General features: G+C 51.6%; 1 protein-coding gene across 4 annotated transcripts in view; it reads left to right on the top strand.

Moving 5' to 3' along the window:
- The first annotated feature begins 526 nt into the window (after positions 1-526).
- VWF (von Willebrand factor) overlaps positions 527-22,059 on the top strand; it is a 114,124-nt gene continuing 92,591 nt past the window's right edge. Inside the window, exons 1-7 of one of the 4 annotated variants that reach the window (XM_064478957.1) lie at positions 527-541; positions 785-940; positions 2,117-2,171; positions 3,801-3,965; positions 11,675-11,777; positions 12,066-12,274; positions 18,012-18,133. In XM_064478957.1, the coding sequence (XP_064335027.1) occupies positions 2,117-2,171; positions 3,801-3,965; positions 11,675-11,777; positions 12,066-12,274; positions 18,012-18,133 (654 nt within the window). In that variant the 5' untranslated portion in view covers positions 527-541; positions 785-940. Of the gene's footprint in view, positions 542-592; positions 702-727; positions 941-1,913; positions 1,932-2,116; positions 2,172-3,800; positions 3,966-11,674; positions 11,778-12,065; positions 12,275-18,011; positions 18,134-22,059 lie in introns of those variants that run through there. The other 3 variants (XM_031444272.2, XM_031444271.2, XM_064478958.1) reach the window with 3 other exon arrangements.

Here is a 22,059-nt window from a genome sequence, read left to right as displayed (position 1 = left end):
CTGAAGCCTCATTGCCTGTTCTTGCCAGGCTCGGCCTCTAGCCGGGGGGCTACCCTGACCCTCGCCTTGCAGGGCTGAGATGCTTCCTGCTCGTTTGGGTCCCTCTTCCTCCTCGACCCTTGGAGATCCTGGGTGTGTGTGGTGTATGTTGTATGTGGTGTGTGTGGTGTGTGTTTAAGGTCGCGGGAGGAGTCAGGGCACCACAAGCAGGTGGAAGAGCTCGGGCAGAGTGCCTGAATCTAACCATCCCTGCCGTCACTTGACCAAGGCCTGGACTTGTGACAGGCCCTCGTCTTTCCCCCCTCCCTCCACTCTGGGGGCCCCATGCTGGCTGTTCACACCTATCGTGGACAGGAATTGGAAGTTCTCTCCTTCCTCTAAACACGGCTGCAAAACTGGCTCAGGTTGAGATGTTTTTCCAAACTTCCCTGGAGTCGGGCTCTGGACACCGTTTCCGGAAGCTCTGTTGCTCTGGCCTGCATTCCTCCCTGGCCTGGACCAGCCGGGCCGGACAGCCTGCGCTCCTGGTCCTCCCGACTGGGTGGGGCACTCTGCGTGGGGAGGACCAGGGACTGGAGTGGGGGCTCGGGGAGGGCAAGATAGCTCGTATGCAGCTGCTGGGAGGTCTCCCACCAGCCTGTTCAAAGCCTTATCGCCTGCGAGGTGTTTCTAATACCACTTCCGCTCATTGTTTCCTCCTGGTAATTAAGAGGCAGCTCACGGGTGTTGTGGTGGGAAGTGGGGTGGTTGATGGACGTCACAACTTGGGCTTATCTCCCCCCAGCCACAGGGAGCCCGCAGCCCCGGAGTCACTCTCCAGCAGAACAGTCCAGTCCCAGTTACTGGGAGCATGGCCTAGGGCTGGCAGCCCCACCGTGCACGGAGGCCGAATTTCCCAAGAGACCTTGGAGACACCCGCAGCCCCCATTTGCAGGAGAAGGTATGGTCTTGGGAGAAGGGCTGGCTCCTTGTGGAAGGAAGGTGCGGGACTGGCCCCTGCCCTTGGGGAGCTGGGGCTCTCCTCCTGGACTGGAAGGACTTTGTTTGGAGGGGGATTCGCAGCCGGGGAGCGTCCTAACACCACCTCCTCCACTTGCCTCTGGTCGTCCTGTGGTTGCTTCTGTTCATGCCTGGGCTTTCCTCCTTGTAGCGCTTGACCAGGTGGGACAGGAGCGAGTTTGCCCTCACCTCTGGGTACCTTCTGGGAGCAGCCTGATGTCCCTGTGTTGGGGGTTGCAGGAGAGGGGCACCTGCTTTGAGACCAAGACTTGGCCATATGAGACATCAGACTGTTTCTTCCACAGACAGATAATGGATGGGGCTACCTCTCCCTTGGCTGGATGGGGGAATTGGGTAGGAAGGGAGTCCCCCCACCCAGGGACTCTCAGGTGACAGACTCTGCACTTAATTTAGCAGCTTTTCCAGAGCAGAAGGCTGTGTCAGGGGCCCTAAGGGACTTGGGGGGAGGGGTGCTCTGCCAGCCAGGATCCAGTGTCCCTTCCTGGGGGGCTACACAGCAAGGAAACATGCCCAGGGCCCAGGGCCGCTGGACTCCTGTCCATTGATGAGATCAATGCAAGAAATGTTGCCTGAACACCTCCTGGGTGCTGGACACAGTGCTGTATGCTGGGATGCAGATGGGAGAGGTGTTCATGTACACTGTGGGTGACCGACCCGCAAACGTGGTTCCTGAGCGTTCTTGAAGCCTGGTGCCAGTGGTAGGAGCAAAAGCGGAAGACCTGGCAAACGTGGGGGGATGAAGAGGAAGGAATTAGGTGCCCGCCAGCTCTGAGCTGCTGCCGGGGCTCAGGGACAGGACGGAGGCTGGGCTGGCCCGGGGGCGCGTGGAAGAGAAGGCGGGCAGAGCTTTCCTTCTCTGGGTGCCTCTGGGACTGCAGTCTGGGGAAGGGTGCCCGAGCTCCTGGCTCATAGTGAGTGTTACTCTTGGGCCTGGCCCCAGCCAGAGCCTTTTTCGAGGGCCAGCAATCTATATTTAAAGGGCAAGTGGAGGTCAATCTTTTCTTTTGCTTAAAACGAATCCTCCCCACTTGATGCACGGCTGGTGGCGCATACCAGCAGCCACTAAAGCGGGCTCGTGTCTCCTGCTCCTCCACAGATGATTCCTGCCTGGCTTGGGAGGGTGCTGCTTGCTCTGGCCTTCACGTTGCCAGGTAGGTACCAAAGCGCTGCCCTTCTCCTCTCCTGCCCCAGGGCCACTGGGAACAGCCCCCTTCCAGGGATCAGCAGGTGTGTCTGGAACTCACTTGTGTGCCCAGCCCCATGCTGGGCTGGTGTTAGGGCTGCCAGAGTCACTGGTTGCCTGGTTAATTCTCCTTGTGAAGGCTCTGCAGGACCTCCTCAAGGAGCCGGTGCCTGAAAATGTCCTCTCCAAATAGGGAATTAAGAAGCCCAAGGGCCACAGAGAACCATCTTTTATAATGGGGATGGAGAAGGGGGAAGAAGGAATCCAAGACTTGGGTAGGTTATTAGTTTTAGAAGGGATTGGAAGTCATCTAGTTGTACAGATGGACTTCCCACAGTACAGATGAAGAGACTGAGGGTCAGAGAGGAAAAATGACTGCGCCAAAGTCACACAGAACCAAGATCGGAGGTCAGTTCTGCTGGGCCCCAGGCCAGCTCTCCTTCACTGCATGACTCTGCCTTCCTTCCCTCACTGGGATAATGAGTCTGTAAATGGCAAGAGGGGCCCTGGTCTGACCCTGGCCTGAGCCTAGTCTCCACTGAGACAGCTAGGCCCACAGCGTCCAGCCTGCTGCTATTAGTCTAGGGCGAAATGTACATTCCTCACCCACTCTGCATCTTCCTGCTAGTGGGTCCTGCAATAGGTGATCCAGGAAACAAAAAGATTGACTGCTGTGGTTTCCCACCTGCCAGCACACACATGCACGCAGGGTGTGAGAGTGGCAGGAGGGTCCCCTCGGAATTAGCCTATGACCCTGCAGGGGTTAACACTTCATAGAGTCTGTGTGTCAGGCGCACAGGCTGATCCGTTTAGGATTTAATATTTTCAAGATACCCCAGTAGATGAATGTACAAGGATGCTCATTGCAGTCTATCTACACATCAGAAACCTGGAAAATGCTAGACCCTCCCCATAGGGAGCCATGCAAGATAAAATATAACGCAGCCCCTGAAAACCATGTTTTGGAAGTACGGCCTGATGAATTCTTCACAATATGTTGAGAAATAAACAGGTTGTAAATAGTTTGCCCAGTATAAGGACAAATTTACCCCCAAAAATCTGTAGTTATGTATGTGCTGCAAAATAGAAATAAAAGAGAAACAGTAAAATGTTAACTCTGGTTATTGCTGAAGGTTGGTCACCCGTGGTTTTAACTTCTTTTTATTATTTCTTCCGTAGTCTCCGCAAATTTTCTATATTAAGCATGCAGTACATTTAAAGTCAGTGAATACATGTCATCAAAATGGATGGATTTCCTGAAAAACAGCCCCTCTGTTACTGCTGAGTGCTGGGTCATGTTTGGGGCTAAAAGCAGCAGCTTTAGTCTTGTTTGGGATGGAAAGGACTTCTCCAGAGCCTGATTTTCTTTTCTTTTCTTTTGTTTTCAGAGGAGGAGGTAATTAGGTTTATTTATCTAAGTGGGGCACTGGGGATTGAACCCAGGGCTTTGTGCATGCTAGGCAGGCGCTCTACCACCAAGCTGTCCTCTCCCCCTCAGAGTCCGGTTTCTTAACAGGTTCAGCCTCCCCCCTGCCAGGCTGGAGTGGTCTGGGCTGGTGGCCCCAGCTGTGCTCACTCATGGCTTCTCTCCCTCCAGGGGCCCTTTGTGGAGAAGGGACTCCTGGCAGGCCGTCCATGGCCCGATGCAGCCTCTTCGGCGACGACTTTGTCAGCACCTTTGATGAGAGCATGTACAGCTTTGCGGGCGGCTGCAGTTACCTCCTGGCCGGAGACTGCCAGAAACACTCCTTCTCGCTCATCGGTGAGTCCTGGGCGCTGAGGCGGGGAATTCAGAGCAGGGGCCAGCGTAGCTCAGCCCTGGCATGTGGGGACGGCAGAGATTGGGGGAGGTCTTCTATCCTTAGGACGGTGCCCGAGCAGAGAGCAAGGTGGGGAATGGCCTCTCCACGACACAGGGGTTCCCTCGGCTTCTCCATAGTCTCTCCCCGGGGCAGCCTGGTGGATGGAGAGAGTCTTCGTGCTTCTCCAGTGGTGCTCCATTGCTCTGGGTCCGGGCAACGCTCTGGGAGCTCCGAAGCTTCAAGAGAAATGATGACCCAGAAGATGCTTTGTAAGAAACAAAGCCTGTAGGAAAGGGAAGGATGGTGGCATATTTGCTGAAATTCAGAGTGTCTAGGTGATGTTGAGCACCTCCCGTGTTCCTGGCGAAGTGCTGGTACCATTCCCTTGTTATCTCTGCACCCCTGTGGCAGCTCTGAGATGTTGGGAGAGGTAAAGTCACCCTGCTTCACCCAGGAAGAGCTGAAGCGCAAGGAGGCTGAATGATCCTCTCAAGGGCTGACAGATTGTAAGGGAAGAGCTGGATTTTGATCCTGGGCTTATCAGGAGGAAGGAACTTCCCTCTGTACTAAGGAGAGAGGGCACCTTCCAAGGCTGGGAGCGGGGCTGGAGACAGAGATGGAACATTGTGGTTTGGTGACCTTCACTGCCTAAGAATTAATGAGATGTGTGTGGTGTGTGAGCGCGGGATGCTGCAGAACCTTCCCAAGGGAGGGGGTGGTCCTCAGCCTTGGGAGTGAGATGGCAACAGACTCACAATGTTACAATAAAAATTTTCATGACAATTGTTTTAAGGATGGTGAGGTAGACTTTATTCAAGAGGGACCACTGCCTTGGGGATTTTGCAGGAAAAGAAAGCGATGCTTCACTCTGAATATGTCAGGGACAGACAGGGGTTTATAGTCAGGGGCCGGGGTTGGGTCATTGGATGGAAAATTACTAAGAAGAAACACCAGGGACAAGGGGGATTCTGGCTAAACCAGCCGGACAGGATTCTTGCTGAAGGCAGGCCAGGGAGACCAGATCCAGGGTGGGTTGTGAGGGGTATGGTCAGATACTGAGGGTAGGGGGTTTTTGCTGAAACTGAGCTAAGCGGGCCTAGGACAGAGCCGAGGTGGACACCTGATCAGGAAGCAGGGTTGAAGGACCCTGACTCAGGTTTGGTCCAGGAGACTAAGAGCATCTTTGTTAATACCCAGACCCTTACATGAGATGCAGGCAGTAGGGCTCTTGGCGTCGTTATGCGATTGGTCAGGAAGGGTGGGAGCAGCACCCTCGGTGTGCCCGGCGAGGCTCTGCTTGGAGCCCAGTGAGTGGCCGTCCAGCCTTACCTATGGGTTCCCCTGCTTCCTTGGCTGTCCCCTTATGCTGGCTTCCCCATCTGCCTTGCCTCTGCTGGAAAACCTATCCCAGTGTGACTTTGGTGGTCTGAATGTCCCTGGAATGCCATTTTCCCTACTCCTCTGTGAATCCCTCGAGGGCAAGGACCATGTCACACTCATCTTTGTTTCCTGGAGCTTAGCTCACGGGGATCCCTATTGACTCTGAAGGGGTCAATCCGTGACGCCTGGGGCTCCGTTGTACGGAAGGGCTGGTTTCGTCAACAGCATGGCCTGTGAGGCTCTGGGTGCGGGGTTTTGCTCAGGCAGAGAGGACAGGGGAAGGTGTTCTGTGCGGTGGGGACAGCTTGAGCACAGGGAGAGTCTGGAAGGAGCGTGTGTATGCTCATTTTGTGCAGCCCGGTGTGTGTGTGGGGTTCAGGGGGTCAGTGTGGCCGGAGCCATGGTTCTCAGACTCCAGCACGCATCAGGCTGACCTGGAGGGCTGGTTAAAACAGACTGCGGCCCCGACTGGACCCCCCGAGGCTTCTGAGTTGGTGCGTCTGGAGTGGGGCCTGAGATGTCATTCCTGACAAGTTCCCAGCAGACGCTCCTGGTTCGAGGTGCGCAGAGCCGGGGGAGGGCTGGGATATGGGGTGAGGCTGACGGGCAGGCCCTGCTGTCTGACGGGGGGGTTTGTTTCTCAGTGCAGGGGGCAGCGAGGAGCTGGAGGAGCACCCTGGGCAGCAAGCAGGAGGCGTCAAGGGGAAATTGGCTCCTTGCCAAGACGGTCCCGAAAGGGAGAGAGGTGGGAGGTAGGATGGCCTTGGCCATGGTCACCAGGCAGGAGATGAAGAGGACCAGAGACATCCCTAGGGCGTGATGAAGTCACCCTGAAGGCTGGAAGTCTGGGGACCCACCGCGCCTCAGAGGCAGCAGTGAAGAGACACTGCACCTCCCCGGGGGAGCTGCAGGAGGGCCCAGTGTTTATTTAAGCGGACGTCTGCACCTTAAAAGTCACAGTGCGCTTGCGACAACACGGATGGACCTAGACGGCGTTACGCTAAGTGCCATAAGTCAGAGGAAGGCAAATATTAAACGATCTCACACTTGGACTCTTAACGAACAACCAACCAAACTCATAGAAAAGGAGGTCAGATTTGTGGCTACCAGAGGTGAGGATGGGGCCGGGGGATTAGACGAAGGTGGTCGAAAGGTCCCAACTTCCAATGAGAAGATAAGTAAGCACTGGGATGTGATGTACAACTTAAGGACTCCAGGCAACACTGCTGTGGGGCAGATGTGAAACTTGCTGAGAGAGTAGATCCTAAAAGTTCTCATCATAAGGAAAAAATTTTTTTCTTTTTTTCCTGTCTTTCTTGCTTGTGGCTACATAAAAATCCTAGTGGAGATGATGGAGGCCGCCTACCTGGGACGGCTCTGGGGTGTACGTGGGACGGCGGGTTAGGAGTGACGGGAGGAAGGCTTTGGAAGAAGAAAGTGGTGGCAGCCTCCGACCCCATGGCTCTGAGCCTCAGTGGCGTTTCCAGGGAGGGGGACATTATGGGGACACCGGGGTGCCTGGGGCGGGGTGGCTGCCTTGGCTTCACAGTCTGTTTTAGCTCCTCTCTGCTGGGACTCCTTACCCTGGAGATGGGTTTGTAAGCCACACACAGTGAAACCTTAGTGCCAGGCACAGAGTTCAGGGAGGGATGAGAGAGGCAAACAGCATGTTGGAAAAGCCCTCTCCCCTATTTAAACCCAAGGCCAGATCCCTCCTCCTTCAGTCCCTTCCCCTGGCCGGCAGGGAAAACCCAAGCTGGGCTGGTGTCCCTGGGCGGTCACTGTCACCTCCTCCAGGAAGCCCACTTGCCCACTCCAGCCCTGTCTGGCACTGGGCTCATCAGCTTGTGCTGTTGGCTGTTTTCCTTCCATGAGACCTGCTGGCTCTGCCCCGGCAGGGAAGGGAAGCACAGGAAGAGCCAGAGTTGGGGTCAGAGGACGTGGGCTGCAGTGCCCTGTCTCCCTCTTCGCTGAGTATCCTCAGTCAAGTCACACAGCATCTCTCAGCCTCCGTTTCCTCATCTCTAAAGTGGAGACACTGTGAGGATCAGGGGAGACACGTTATTGACAAGTGTGAAGCTCCCCCCAAACCTCAAAGGTTGAAAGCAGCCACGTTGACCCAGGACGCCCACTTTTTGGAGGTGAACGTGGTGGTGAATGTGGCTGCTTGCGCCGTCCCTCAAGGTCAGCACCCCTCCCACACATCCACGCGGGCTGGCGTCAGAAACCTGGCCTGTCTGGCCATCCTTCTCTGGGCTTCCGGGACCGAGGAGGGTGGAGGAGCGGGCTGAGTTAGGTCTCTCCGGTTCAGATCCTCTCTGTAGGATTCCCCCTGGGGTCCTTATCCCTCCTTATAACAACTTGATCTTACCAAGTGTCAATTTTCTGGCAGGTAATTGACCGAAACCAGGCTATGGATCAATCACATTTCGATGTAGATTGGCTTAATCCCCACCCCAAATCGTGCTGCTAACATCAGAGGACACGGGCGGCTGCTTTTTCCATTCTTGGTAGTGGTGGTGATGGGAGAGGGGGGCGGGTTGGCAGGAGAGGGGTGTCTGAGGAGCTGGGCCATGCAGGGTGGGCTGGCACTGCTGCTCCAGGGGCCCGAGATGCTGGGTCCGGCAGTCCTGGACGTGCGGCTCCATCCTGCAGGCACGGCGGTGCTCTCCCACCTCCTTCTGCTCCATTGTTCTTCAATGACATCCTGTTTTCTCACTTCTAAGTCACCAATTCCCGTTCCTGTCCTGTGAACCTTGTTCACATCCTGGGTAAAGTGTTTGTGTCCGACCATGAGGGACCACCTGCTGTGAAAGGGAGGCCCCTTCCCTGATGCTGGCTCCCATCAGGAACCAGCGGGTTCCCAGGTCAAGGCTCCCAGTCACCAGCATGGGGACCCAGGAGAGACCTTGGGCGTCCCGGTGGCCTCTAAGCCATGCTGCAGGATGTGGCTCCCAAACCAGCCCAGAGAGAGCCACGAACACCCACATTCTGAGTCAGTTCCCCTGCCTGGGCCTCTGTTTCCACACCAGCACGTGGCCAGGTCAGACCAGATCGCCATTGCTCAGTGTTTGGACGTTGATCCCCTGCATTGGAGTCACAGTGTCAGCTCCCTGTGGACCCAAGTCCCACGGTCCATGGAGTCAGGCTGCCTCATTTTTCACCTGGAAGGGGCAGGGGCTCCCATGCACCCCACATGGTGGGAGGCAAGGGGCTCCGTCTTCCGTTCTCCTGGTTCCCTCTTGTTTGACTTTCTGCTGAGTTCGTGGCTTGCCCAGCCTCACGGGCCCTTCGTTTATAGTGTTAATGACCTCCAGGCTTTCCCACGGTACCTGTTCTGCCCTGCTTCCCCTGGAACAAGTGACTGGTTAGGTGATTTTACATCCATGGAAGCCTTTGATACAGGAAAAAAAAATGTGGGGTGAGAGGATGGCTGTGTCCCAGGTCGCGGTTGAGTCCCTGGGATGCACCCCGCCAAGTGTAGGTCCTTGGCTTGGTGTAAGAAGGAATTCAGGAGCGAGCCCCAGTTGAGTAAAGGTGGATTTACTCAGAGAGACACACACTCCACAGACAGAGTGCAGGCTGTCTTAGAAGGCAGGGGTTGTGCGCTCAGTTTACAGTGAAAGTAGATACACACCCCACGAAGGGCAGGCTCTCTTCCTCCAAAGGGACAGTGGCCACAAGCTGTGGGCACTGTTGGTTTTCATGGGCTCAGTAACTTTGAATGCTAACAAGTGAGGGGATTATTCCAGCCACTTTGGGGAAGGGGCTGGGATTCCTAGGAGCTGGGCCACCGCCCATTTTTTCGCCTTTTATGGTCAGCCTCGGAGCTGTCACGGTGCCCGTGGGAGTGCTATTTACCATGTTAATATATTACAATGAGCGTGTAATGAGGCTCAAGGTCTACTGGAGGCCAAATCTCCCCATCTTGGGCCTCAAGGCCTGTTGGGGGTTGAATCTCCCTCCATCTTGGTGTGAATTGCTGTGTTATTCCTTGAAGGGCTGTGCCCTGCCCCCTTCCTTCCTGTCTCACCTTGAAGAGCTCCAGTCGGCAGCTGCAGGATGGCGACTCACCCACCCTCCAGCTGACACCCCCAGCCCACTTCCCACCCCCATTCCCACCCCCCGGCAGGCCGACTGGTTCTCAGGCCCCCTTCCTGAATCCCCGTGACTGGAGGGAGTGCCTTTGAGGGGAGCTGACCAGGGTCCCTCTCCTGTTCCCAGGACAGAGATGCCTTTGGCTCAAGGTACTGGTTGAGTTACCCAGCAAAGCAGGGGTAGAGCTGCCCGTCCCTCTGCTCTGTGAGACTGGGGATGGATGGGAGGGAGAATCGTACTGACGAGGAGGTGGGTTCTGTGGTCGAGAGGGTCTCTGGGCTCATGGCAGCCCCTCCAGCAGGCAGGTGGTGCATGGGGCTCACTGCTGGCAGGAGTGTGGTGTCCACATCTGGCCTTTGGCTCACTATGGATGCCAAGGGGCCAGGAAGTCTCCTGGGAGGGACTGAATGGAAGGTTGTTTGCTTTTTCAACGTTGTGTTATGGAAAATTTCAAAGATACAGAAACATTGAAAGAAAAGGATGGCGAACACCCAGATCCCCACCCCTCAGGTCCTGTCATTAACGTTTGAGTCTGTGTGTCCTATCACTTCTGTGTGTTTTCCTTTGGCTCATTTTTTGCTTTTGGACAGTTTGCTTAACTTTTTAAAGATCGACTTGCTGCCAAAACTATTGAAAGTGAAAATGCAGTTCAGGGAAGACTCCTCAGGGGAACAGGACAAAAACCCTTCCCCTTGGTGGGCAGGTTGCTTCACCCCGGCCAGCACTGGTCTGGAGCTCTGCAGATTGTGGCTTGTGGGTGCTGGGTGGGCGGTGGGCCTTTCCTGGTGGCCCCCGAGAGGCTAACGGTATCTCACTCAAGACTATTCTTAGAATGGTGTCAGTACTCACATGCGACGGCCCTCACTGAAATCATACCAGCAACAGGTCTATTTTCTGGCTCATTCTGGTTAGTTCGGGGTGTGTATGTGTGTCATGTGTCACTGTCCTCCGGCTGCCTGGGTCTGGTTCGGACGCTGGTTGGGGTCTCCGCCTCCCAGACCTCTGCCAGGCGGCCCCTTCCTTAAGCTTTCTTTATCAGTGGTCCCAGCCGTGGCCCCACCACCTCATGTCAACAGACCTTCCTGGGTCTCCTGGACTTGGCTCCATATGCATTCTTGCCTCCTCTTTTGCAGACTAGCTGGAGCCCACAGTCCCCTCACCCTCCTAGAAGAAGGCACATTTCCTCATTCCCAAGGTTACCCTTTGCACTGGGGTCCGGTGCCCCATTTCTTCAGGGGCCCAAAGGCACTGTGCCCCCCCACATTTGACCCCTGTTTCTCCAGCATCTTCCATCTCTGTCTTCACTGGGTGCCTTCACCGTCCCTCTTTCCATCAACTTCTCAGTCTCAAAGGCTTGAGACTCAGACCACACTGTTCCTTCCGGATCCTTCATCTCCTGTGGCCACTCAGAAGTTATCTTTGAAAACCGACGGCTGAGCTCAAGCGCCGGTTCTCAGGGGTGAGCAGTGGGGTTGTTAAGTCTTCCTAATGCTGCACACATGTCTCTTCCTGTCTTCCCAGTTTCATGTCAACTGCCATCGCCCTTGTTTCTGCATTTGCCCCTCACAACGGAAACCTCAGAGACCATTTTATTCTGTGTTTGGCTGTTCAAGTATCTCTTACAGCAACATGGATCATTTGCTGTGTCCGTATGAAGTTCCCTGTGTGGAGTGAGGCACTTGACCTCCAAGAACTTTTAGAGACGCTTTCGCATCTCTCAACTTTTCCCAGAGAATCAGATTCGGTGCGCTGAGGAGGAACTTGTGAATCTCCGTTCTGTCCTAAGAGAGCATTTTAGATAACACGTCCCAGAGTACCTGCCATCAGTAACCCACCCTGTGGCTTTGACTCGCCGCCTTACAGTGTATTTGATTCATGTGCATCTTCATACTTAGTTTGTAAACTCCCGGAAGGAGGAGGTCATGCTTTTACGTTTTACTTTTGAGAAATGTAAGCGACTACTGGAGGACTATGTATCCAGAAGGCACTCAATAAATATTTTTAGGTGAGTGGAAAGATGAGTGAGTAAATGAGACTTTTAGGGAGATTTTTTTTTGTTGCCCATTTGTTAAATCTTTGTGGGGGGCGGATTTTCCACTCAGATGGTAAGAGACAATGGTTATAAATAAATGTATTAATGTTTTTCAAGGAATGATCGCTACCCAGTTTAAATGATTGTTTTCTCTTTCAGGGGACTTCCAAGATGGCAAGAGACTGAGCCTGTCGGTGTATCTCGGGGAATTTTTCGACATCCATCTGCTTGTCAATGGCACCGTGCTGCAGGGGGCCCAAAGGTAAGGTGGAATGAGCCCAGAATGTCCAAATTAGAAGGGGCCCTGGGGATTCCCCTGGAGTCCCCCTTCATTTTTCAGATGAAGGAGCAGGGTCCAGAGAGGGGAAGCAGGTGCTCCCAGAGGAAGGGCAGGGCTGGGTGAGAGCCTGGTGTCCCGACTCCTAGACTGGGCCCTCGGCCCCTTTGCACCGTGGTCTGAAGCCTGTAGTGTGCAGCTGGGTTGAAGGGTGGAGGGACACCCAGGAAATGGATGAGAAGCCCCCTTCCTGAGCTCCCTCTGTCCCTCCAGTGTCTCCATGCCCTATGCCTCCGAAGGGCTGTTTCTGGAGGCTGAGGCTGGGTATTACAAGCTGTCCAGCGAGGCCTACGGCTTTGTGGCCCGGATTGACGGCAGCGGCAACTTTCAAGTCCTGCTGTCAGACAGATACTTCAACAAGACCTGTGGACTGTGCGGCAACTTTAACATCTTTGCTGAAGATGACTTTCGGACTCAAGAAGGTAAGCTTTTCTGGGACACCGTTTCCCTGCTCACAAGCCTTCACTGTCTCTTCTCCTGGGATCCCAGCCTCCCCGGGTCCTCACCTCAGTTTATCCCACCAGCCTTCTCTCTTAGCTTCCTACCTCCTGGCCTAGACCCTCTGTTAAACCGCATCTTGGAGCTCTTCAGACCTGGCTGGGTTCCAGTTTGAATTCCCCATAGCAACTTACACATGGTAGATGGTTGATAAATGCTGAGTGGTTTGAACAGATTCTCCTGAGCCACTGTGATGGAACGTCATGGGTGAGACCTGTAAAGGGTGGTCCTCTGCACTGTCCAAAAAGGCCAGTGTTTTGTGTGTGTGCATGTGTCTGCTCACAAGCAATAGAAGGTAATATGGACAATGTGAAAACCGCTAATCTTTATTCTTCTGATAATTTCAATTACATAAACATTTAATCAGTGATGCTCCCCTCAAAACCTGAACATTTGTGTGTGCATTCTCCTTCTTTGTGATTAAGGGGTAAGTGTGCGGAGAAGCAGTTGATTATTCCTTTCATTAGACTGGGAAATAGTAAGATCATTTGTTTTGGTCTTCTCCTGCACCAGTTTCTCAAATTTGGTTAGCAGGTACAAACCACTATATACAAAATAGATGAACAACAAGGTCCTACTGTATAGCACAGGGAACTGCATTCAGTATCTTGCAATGAATGCTACTGGAAAAGAATCTGAAGAAGAATCTCTCTCTATATGTATATGTATACATACATATACGTATGTATACGTATATATATAGAACTGAATCACTTTGCGCTATACCAGAAACTAACACATTATAAATCAACTGTACTTCAATTTCTTAAACGTTATCTTTTGTAACTAAATTGATTTCTGATTTAAATGAGAAACCTGAGGGGGGTTGTCTGTGGTCTCGTATGGGATCTTTCCTGCAGCTGTTCTAGATATGCTCCAGCAGGACGCTTTCTAACTGGTGCTGGATTCCGTGTCTTTCTTCGAACTACCTTTGTTAATTGTGTTATTCAAGTCTACTGGTTTTTTTTTTTCTTTTTAAACCACGTTTTGTCTGCTTCGCCCACCCACTGCTATGTAAATAATGCCTCAATGAACGTGGGTATACAAATATCTTTTCAAGACCCCGCTTTCTGTTCTTCTGGGTACACACCCAGGAGTGGAATTGCTGGGTCACATGGCAATTCTTTGAGGAACTGATACACTGTTTTCCATGGTGGCCCTGACATTTACACTCCACTCACAGTGCACAAAGGTTCCAATTTCTCACATCCTCTCCAACACTTGTTATTTTCTGTTTTTTTTTTTTTTAAGTTGCTATCCTAATAAGTGCGAGGTGGTATTCGTATATAGGTTTTTGTGTAGACATATGTTTCATTTTCTCTGGGTGAATATTTAAGAATGGCATTAGTGGGTGGTATGACAAGTGTATGTTTAATTTTGTAAGAAGCTGTCAGACTGTCTTCCAAAGTGGCTGTATCATTTGCATTTCTATCAGCAATGTGTGAGTTCCAGTTGCTCTGAATCCTTGCCAACATTTGGAATTGTCACATTACTATTATTATTCATTATTATTACTGATTTTAATAAATGTGTAGTGGAATCTCATTGTATCTCACTATTGTTATTTTAGTGTCACCTAATCTTTTTTTGTCTTCTGACTGTAAAATTTTGCCTCTTTTCATCTATTTTATATTAAATTGTGTTGTTGATGTATTTGGATGTGTAGTAACTGCCTTATTTTGTGCTTTTTACTATTACTGATTTTTCTATGCTACTTCTTTCCCTTCTGCCTTCACTTCCTCCCACCTTGTTTGAATAGCCACTAAATTTGGCATTATGATTGTAATTTTACATGATCAGTGCTTCTTTAGGTGTGCCCTCAAGTTTACCAGCTTCTTTGCTCATAAATTCTCCTTGTACCTTACTATTTTTTTTGTAGATTCAGTTTCTATTCTTCTAAAAAACATCCCTTAGTAGTTACTTAACTCAGGGTCTGGTAGTGATAATTGAAACAAACACTCCGTCATTCTTACATGACATTTTAGCTAGGTATAGAATTCTCGGACATCAGTTACTTCTCGCAGTGCTTTGAAGATGTTGTTCCATTGCTGCTGTTGAGAAGTACGTTGTCAGTCTAATTGTCACTTCTCTGCAGATAACATGTCTTTCAACTTTGTGTAGAAGTCATCTCATTGCTTTTGATATCCTGAAATTTCACTGTGTCCTTTCTGTGTGTTTATTTTTACTATCATGCCTGAAGCTGATGATTCCTACCTTTCAGCAGATGTAGAAAATTTCAGTCATTTTCTCTCTTCTGTTAGACATACGTTGGTTATTTTTAGTCCCCCTTTCCCCCATCTTTTTTACCTTACTTCCGCTTTCCTCTTTATCCCTCCTTGTGGCTTTCCGTGTAATGTGCTCATGCTGGCTGGTGAGAACCAAGTGTGTGCATCTTTTCTCGCTCCGTGTTCAGGAATGTCATGTTGGTAGCTTGACACTGGCCATGGTGGGGAGATGTACACCATGAAAAATAGCAAATCTTACACATCAGGGCTTATCAGCACATCTCTACTTGGATTTATCTTCCGGTTCACTGATTCTCTCTCAGCTCTGGCTAACTGACAGATGATGTCTAATCCACTAGTTGAATTTCCTTTTTTATTTCATTGACTATATTTGTAATTTTAGAAGGCAAATATGGCAATTTTTCTACTCTATTTTTTCTTATTGTCTTGTTCTTGTATCAAGTATCAATTTTTTCTTTATAATAGTAATTTAAAATATATTTGTTTTATAACCTCTGTACAACAACTTTATTATCTGAAGTTTTTAGCCTCTAATCATGTTATTTTCATTTCTGCTGAGTCTTGCTTGAAGTGGATTGTCTTCTGTGTTTCATAATTTTGCATTGTAAGCTCATCTTTAGAAGGATTTTGTGTTAATTTTTTAGTGTGGAGTGACTCAATTTCACAAGAAGTATAAATTGGAATCTCAATGCCACATGAAGACTTTCCCAGTACTATAAATTCTCAGAGGAGACTTCCCCCCTCCTATCTAGAGCCCAGACCAAGGGAATAAACTTCCTTATTATTTCCCTATCTCTCGGAGTGGATTTTTTGGGTCAACTTTCTCAAGGAGAGGGTGGTGCTTTAAGAGCCGCAGCTTCACACAGGGTCTCAATCCCTTCTCCCCACATCATGCAGACCCACAGCTCATGTCCATCTCCAGGGAGCTGTTAAAACCCAAGCCTGGTGGTTGGCAGAGTTGCTCCCCTCGCTCTTGACGCCCTGTACTCAGAACGCTGAGTCATACTTGCCGTTTCTACTCATCCACTTTCTTTCCCTTGCTGCTTCCCCTCTCCTCCTGCTCTTTTGTGTCTTGTAATTCTCTCTACTTTGTGTGTGTGTGTGTGTGATTAATCATGGATTCAATAGGATATTTGTCCTTTACAGTGGCACAGTTTTGAGATTTCCAGAAATGAAAACCCCAGCCCTAAGATGTCTTTTCTCTTTCTCCAGGTTTTAAGATTTAAAAAACGAAAAATGGGACCCATGTTACTAGGGAGAAGTTGGTGCTTGTTGGAAAAAAATTGAGGCCCTGGTGATATTTTGGAAATTATCCTCAGAGGACTGTGGGTTTAGTTCTTTTTGGTTGGTAAAGACTCAACAGTTAACCTTGCTTCCTGGCATCATGGGAGTCTGCCCAGCTGGGCTTTAGCGCTGGCTCTCAGAGATTTTTCTGGACACGAGATTATTCGTAATTCCATCCAGTAAGACATCCTTGTGCCTCATTTCAGATGTAGCCTACAGCGTTTCACTTCATAGAGGGTCAGGGATGGAAAGGATCCAAAGGGCATCTATCTGATCCACCATGTTCCACACAAGGAGCTGGGCTCAGGAGATGGTGGGGTCAGCCCAAGGTCACGCAGAGCAATAGAGAGCTGACACCAGACCAGGGGTCGTGCTTCTCTCTTGGGCCTTCCCACCCAGCACAAAGCCTCATCTCTGCCTCCTCCTTGACATGGCGCATTAGAAAGTGGGCAAGCCAGTGGGGCATGTGGCTCAGAACCCAGAGGTCACCTATCACAATGCCTGGCACACAGCAGAAATTCCACAAATGTAAGTGCCCTTCCCTTTGGCTTCTCCTGTGTGTCAGTTTCCTGCGGCTGCCGGCAAATGACCACAAACTCGGTGGCTTAAAACAACAGAACTGTATTCTCTCACAATTCTAGGAAGCCAGAAGTCTAAAGCCCAGGGGCTGGCAGGGCTGCACTCTAACCGGAGGCCCTGGGGAGAGTCTGTTCCTTGTCTCTTCCAATTTCTGCTGGCAGTCCTTGACCCCGGGCCACATCCTTGTAGTCTCTGCCTCTGCCTCCTCCGTGTGTCTGTCTGGTCTCCCTCTGTCCTCTCTTACATGATGTATGTGATTGCGTTTAAGGGGCCACTCAAGTAACCCCAGATGAGCGCTTCCTCTCGTCATCCTTGACTCAATCACATCTTTTGCCCTGTAAGACAATATTCGCAGGTTCTGGGAACTAGGAGGTGAATATGTCTTTGGGGGACCATTCTTCTGCTTCCCACACCCCAGATGCCAACTCACTATACTTCCAAGGTCCTGCTTTTCCTTTTTTTTTCCAGGGATAGTTTATTTCCCATTTCCAGGTACATCATGTGACCTTGAACTATGCTTCACTCTTCCAGACCTGGCTATGCAAAAGGTCTGCTTGCCTTGCTGCTCCGCTGAGTCCCTTTGCAACGAAGGCGCAGCAAGCGGTGCTTTTCGGCACTGACTTTGCACCGGGCCGTGCAAGCCCGGAAGGCCGTGACGGTCTCTTGTGGGCAGCTGGCCGGAGCATGACTGCTCTGAGTACCAGTGCACCGACGCTGTGAGAGCACGGGGGATGCAGCGATGGGAGCCTTAGGTTCATGTCACCTCCGTACCTTCATTCTACAAAAAATATTTCCAGTCCACAATCCAGCAGATAAGAGTTTAGAGATAAGAGGCACAGCCTGTAGAGGGGAGGGTGTAGCTCAGGTGGTAGAGCACATGCTTAGCATGCACGAGGTCCTGGGTTCGATCCCCAGCACCTCCTCTAAAAATAAATAAACCCAATTACCTCCCTCCACCAAAAATAAACAAATAAATAAATAAAAATTAAAAAAAAAATAAAAAGAGAGACAGCCTGTGCCCTGAACTGAGGAGCTCACAGTTGACTGGGGGATAAATACAAGCAAAAGGGACCCTAACTCAAAGGAAGATGAGAGTCTTGATAGAAGAGTGGCCAGGGTGCTGAGGGAGCCCAGAGAAGGAACACCAGCCAGGCTGGGGTGGGGGCAGGGAGTCGAGCTAATTCAGAAGGGCTTCCTGGAGGAAGGGGTCCCAGAGCTGCATCTCAAAGAATACGTGGAGATAGTCAAGGTACTAAGGGGGTGGGGGACATTCCACAGAGGGAGGAAAGCATGAAAAGGCAGAAGTGACAGTGGTGGGGGGGGGAGGGCTTGTTCCTCATTGCCTTTCCCGTCACCGTCCTCACTGGGCGCATCCGTCCAGCCACCTCTCCTCAGACTTGGCTGAGCTCCGGTGCCCATGGCCGTCTGAGGTGCCCCCACCCCAGATGCCCAGTCTCAAGAAAGTTGATTCAGGTGATGACAGACCTGGAGTTTTCACTCAGAAGTCCTGGGTGTCCTAAATGGCTTCATTCTCTTGAAACTTTCTCCACAGGGACCTTGACCTCAGACCCCTACGACTTTGCCAACTCCTGGGCCCTGAGCAGTGGGGAACAGCGGTGCCAACGGGCGTCCCCCCCAAGCAGCTCCTGCAACGTCTCCTCTGAAATGCAGAAGGTGGGTCCGGCCCCGGCTGGATGTGGTCTGGGTGGTGTGGGGCTTCTGGAGTCAAGAGGCAGAATGACATTTAGGCCCAGGTCCTCCATCGAGGGGAGGGGTGGCACTACCACTGTGGGGCCCTCTGGCTGCTTAGTGTCCCTTGTGCCCCTTTCCTTCTGAAACCCAGCTCTGACCAGAGTCTGGTTAACTTGAATTCTAATACCATTCTGGGCCTGAAGCTCTGAAGATGGGCCTGGTCTAATGAGTTGGTACGGCAAATGTCTATACTGTTCTGTTTTACATTCCAATGCCCTCTCGTCCCCAAATAGCATCGTCATCACTGCCACCTGTCTGAAATTCTGCAGTCAAAAATTTTTCTTTTTTTTTAATTAAAAAAATTGTTTTGATTGAAGTATAGTCAGTTTACAATGTTGTGTTAGCTTCTGGTGTACAGCATAGTGACTCAGCTGTATATATATACATATATTTGTATATATATATACATATATATTTCTTGTCATATTCTTTATCATTATTACAAGGTATCACAAAGTATTGAATATAGTTCCCTGTGCTCTCCAGTAGGATCTTGCTGTTTATCTATTTTATATAGAGTAATTAGTATCTGCAAATACTCAACTCCCAGTTCATCTCTCCCTCTGCCCCCACTTCCTCCCTGCTAACCACACGTTTGTTTCCTTTGTGAGTCTGGAAAGCCATTCCTTTTTAAGTGCTCAATAAGTGACTGTTATAAAGTATAAATGGGGGGCAAGGCCCCAAGTTTTCAGCAGCCCATCAGTAGGAAGGGGGTTCCTGTACACTTGGTTCAGAGGGGGCGGGAGCTGGTGGGAGGAAAGGGCGGGGACGGGCCTGAAGCCGCTAGCTTGGACGCATGAATGCGAATTAGAGCGTGTAGTCTATCTACACTGAGACTACCTCCAATAATAACCCAAGTCCATCACCTGCAGAACCAAATCTTTGTATAAGCAGAGAAACTCCAGCCCTCTCCTACTCCAGAAGCAAAATAAAACACACCCCCCCCCAACACACAATACCCCTTTCCCTTCCCCACCCCTACCTAGCGGGAGCAAAATCTGATCTTCTGAACCAAGGAGTATGTCAGGCCCAGGAAAATGTTCTGGGTTGATGCTCAACCCACCTGCGTAGACTGGAAGCACAATTTCCAGTTTATCAACAAGTACACTCCAGACACCCCTTTTTCTTGGGTTTCCAGGGTTTCAGTGGTGTCCAGTGTCACCCAGAGCATAGCCCAGGACTGGCAACCGACCAAGGCAGACGAGACGAGCTCTAACTGGGCAGAGGGCGGTGCTGTCGGGAAGGGAGGAGGTTCCTCTTTCCAGGAAAGCTTTGGAATAGCAGATGCTTGCCCTTGTAGCGCCTTGTGTTCCCCTCCCCGGGCCTCGGCATTCTGCTAAGGGCGTGGGTTTGGGGTCAGGCCATTGTCGACTAAAAAAAACAAATGCATAACCTAAAAGTTGAGAGTGAGTTTTATTCGGTGGACTTTCTGAGGACTCGAGCTTGGGAGGTAGCCTCTCAGATTGCTCTAAGAGACTTCAGAGAGGCAAGGGAGAAGCCGGAATATGTAGGGGTTTTTGCAACAAAGACCAGCTAGTCTAGACCATCCAAAGACTAATGTTAATTAAAGAAAACTGGACATCTCAAGTTAGGGAATTCAGCGCTTTTCTATGAATAGGAAGGGACAAGAGTCTGGGCTCATTGAAATCATTCCTTTGATGTGCACCTTAGCTGTCTGGGGCCAGTGTCCTGTGCTTTCCCATCCTGAGTCCCCTCGGGGGCACCACTAGGGGTGGCAGCAGAGGCCGGGCTGCCTGAGTTCCCTCCGCTCACTGTCAGGGCAGCGGTAGCAGCTGATGACTTGATGGCGGCAGTGTCCCTTGTTTGCTGATGTGGCTGGCGATATTTTTCATTCACACCATTTACTGGCTTTGTAACTTGGGGCGAGATGCTTGCCTTCTCCAAGCTTCAGCTTCCACAAATGTAAGATGGGCCCAGGACGCGTACCTGCTGAACGGGGCCTCTGGGAGGATCAGATAGTGCACGGCGGGGCTTGGCTATCGGAGCTGTTACTGTTGCTATCGTTACGTGTGGACTCCCGGCGTCCTCCGGCGTCCGTGTGCCCCTGGAGGGCCGCGCTTTGAGAGCAGGAGTTGGAGAAGCGGGCCAAGCACGCGCAGTACTTTCAGCACCAGCTTAAAATTCTTTCTTTCTCTCCGGGCCTCCTCCCAGCCATAACCCCACTTGTTTCGGGGAGCTGAGCCCAGCTCAGGGATAGGGGAGCCAAGTGTCTAGACACGTCCGTGTGTGCGGAAGCCAGCTTCTCTTCCGGAGCTGCTTATAACTCTGGTGAACTTCAGGCTGAAAAGAACGTGTGCGTGTGGGGGGGGTGGAGGGGAGGCGGGGTTTTGTCACTTCTTTCTTTTATTTCCAAACACTTCTATGGTTGGCTGCTGGTTCGCCGTCTCCCTCCCTTCGTGTTCTGTAGGCGGGAGTGGGATTGTGGGGGTGGGGTGGGCGTGGGGGCTCAGCTGGTGAGGCAGGTGGAGGGCACGCAGGGACCTCTGATTCCCAGGGCCTGGGCTCTGTCTCACTTTATTTTGCAAACACAGGCAGCGCAGAGCAATTGCAAGACCAGCGCACCCCCCTCGGGTACAAAGCGATCCTCTCACTTACCCCTAAGAAGTGGGAGGTGTAGGCAGGGTTTTCGCACAGGCAGCCTGATCCTGAGGCCGAGCAGAAGGGGGAACCGGGCACTCGGTCTCCCAGAGACAAAGGGGTGGGGGGGGCAACCCAGAGAAGCCTCGTCTCCAGGGGACCTTGGGAGGCCCCAGCTGCACGCCTGTCACTCGCTTTGGCTCCTGGGTGTGTTAAGATTCTTACTAACCAGTGTCCTGGGAGCAGGTTAAGAAGTTGGTTACCAAGTTCTTAGTCCTGGCCTGAGGCCCCCAGACACTCAGACCCCCTGAGGCACAAGCTCCTTCAGCTCCCATCTTGTTTCAGGCTGTTTACCTGAGAGGAGGGGCCTGCTTTGTGTCTCAGCACATCAGGCTGTGTTTGCCCAGTCCCAGGGCACCCTCACTGGATGGCAAGCACAAAGACATCTCCTGGGAGGTGACTGCTGTGGTCTGCGGGATTGTCCACAGCCTGCTTGGTCCCACGGGGCCCCCGGGCTCAGAAGTCGGGTCTGGTTAATGGGCATCATTTACAGCAGTTTGCCGCTGTGGCTGCGGGAGCCGTTTGCAGTGGCCAAGAGCTCTGTGGGGGAGGCGGCACTGACCTCAGAGCGTCCCTTGAGCCGCCAGAATCGATTCTCCCACTTCTTTGGCGCTTCCTGCCTTTCCAAGGCGGCACAAGCGATCCACTCGTCCTGAGAGCCAGGTCGTGTTACTTATGCCCCGGGGATGACTGTTTGTTATGCCAACAAACCCAGAGCCTCTCTACTGGGACTGAAGATGGCTTGTGTGATTGCACACAGATTTGCAGTTTTTTTCAGCTTTTCAGGGGGTAGGACTGCTGGAGCTCAGGGTGAAGGCCGCATAATAAAAAGCGCCAAACTATGGATGCGCAAATAATTAGTGTTCATTTGCAGGTAACTCTACTACACAATGAACGCTTTAGAAAGATCTTTAGGTCACTTAAAGAAGAAAGGTTTTAATTGTCAGCCTGGGGAGTACCCGCAAGGGCTGAACCTCACGCAGGGATCTCGTCTTTGTCCTGCTTCCCGCTGCACGTGAAGCCCCCAGCTCCAGGGGGCCCGGGGGGGGGGGCCCGGACCTGGGCGGAAGGTCATCCGTGCGATGCTCTTGCTAACTAGGAAGAGGCACCCCTTTCTCAAGACGCTTTACCATCACCTGCTGGGAACTTGCCACAGTAAACGTGATTAATGTGCATAGAACCTATGTACT

The sequence above is a fragment of the Camelus dromedarius genome, chromosome 25 (assembly GCF_036321535.1).
Source record: "Camelus dromedarius isolate mCamDro1 chromosome 25, mCamDro1.pat, whole genome shotgun sequence".
NCBI classification, from domain to species: Eukaryota; Metazoa; Chordata; class Mammalia; order Artiodactyla; family Camelidae; genus Camelus; species Camelus dromedarius.
The sequence above is the reverse complement of the archived record's forward strand: the minus strand, read 5'-3'. Positions and strand labels throughout refer to the sequence as shown.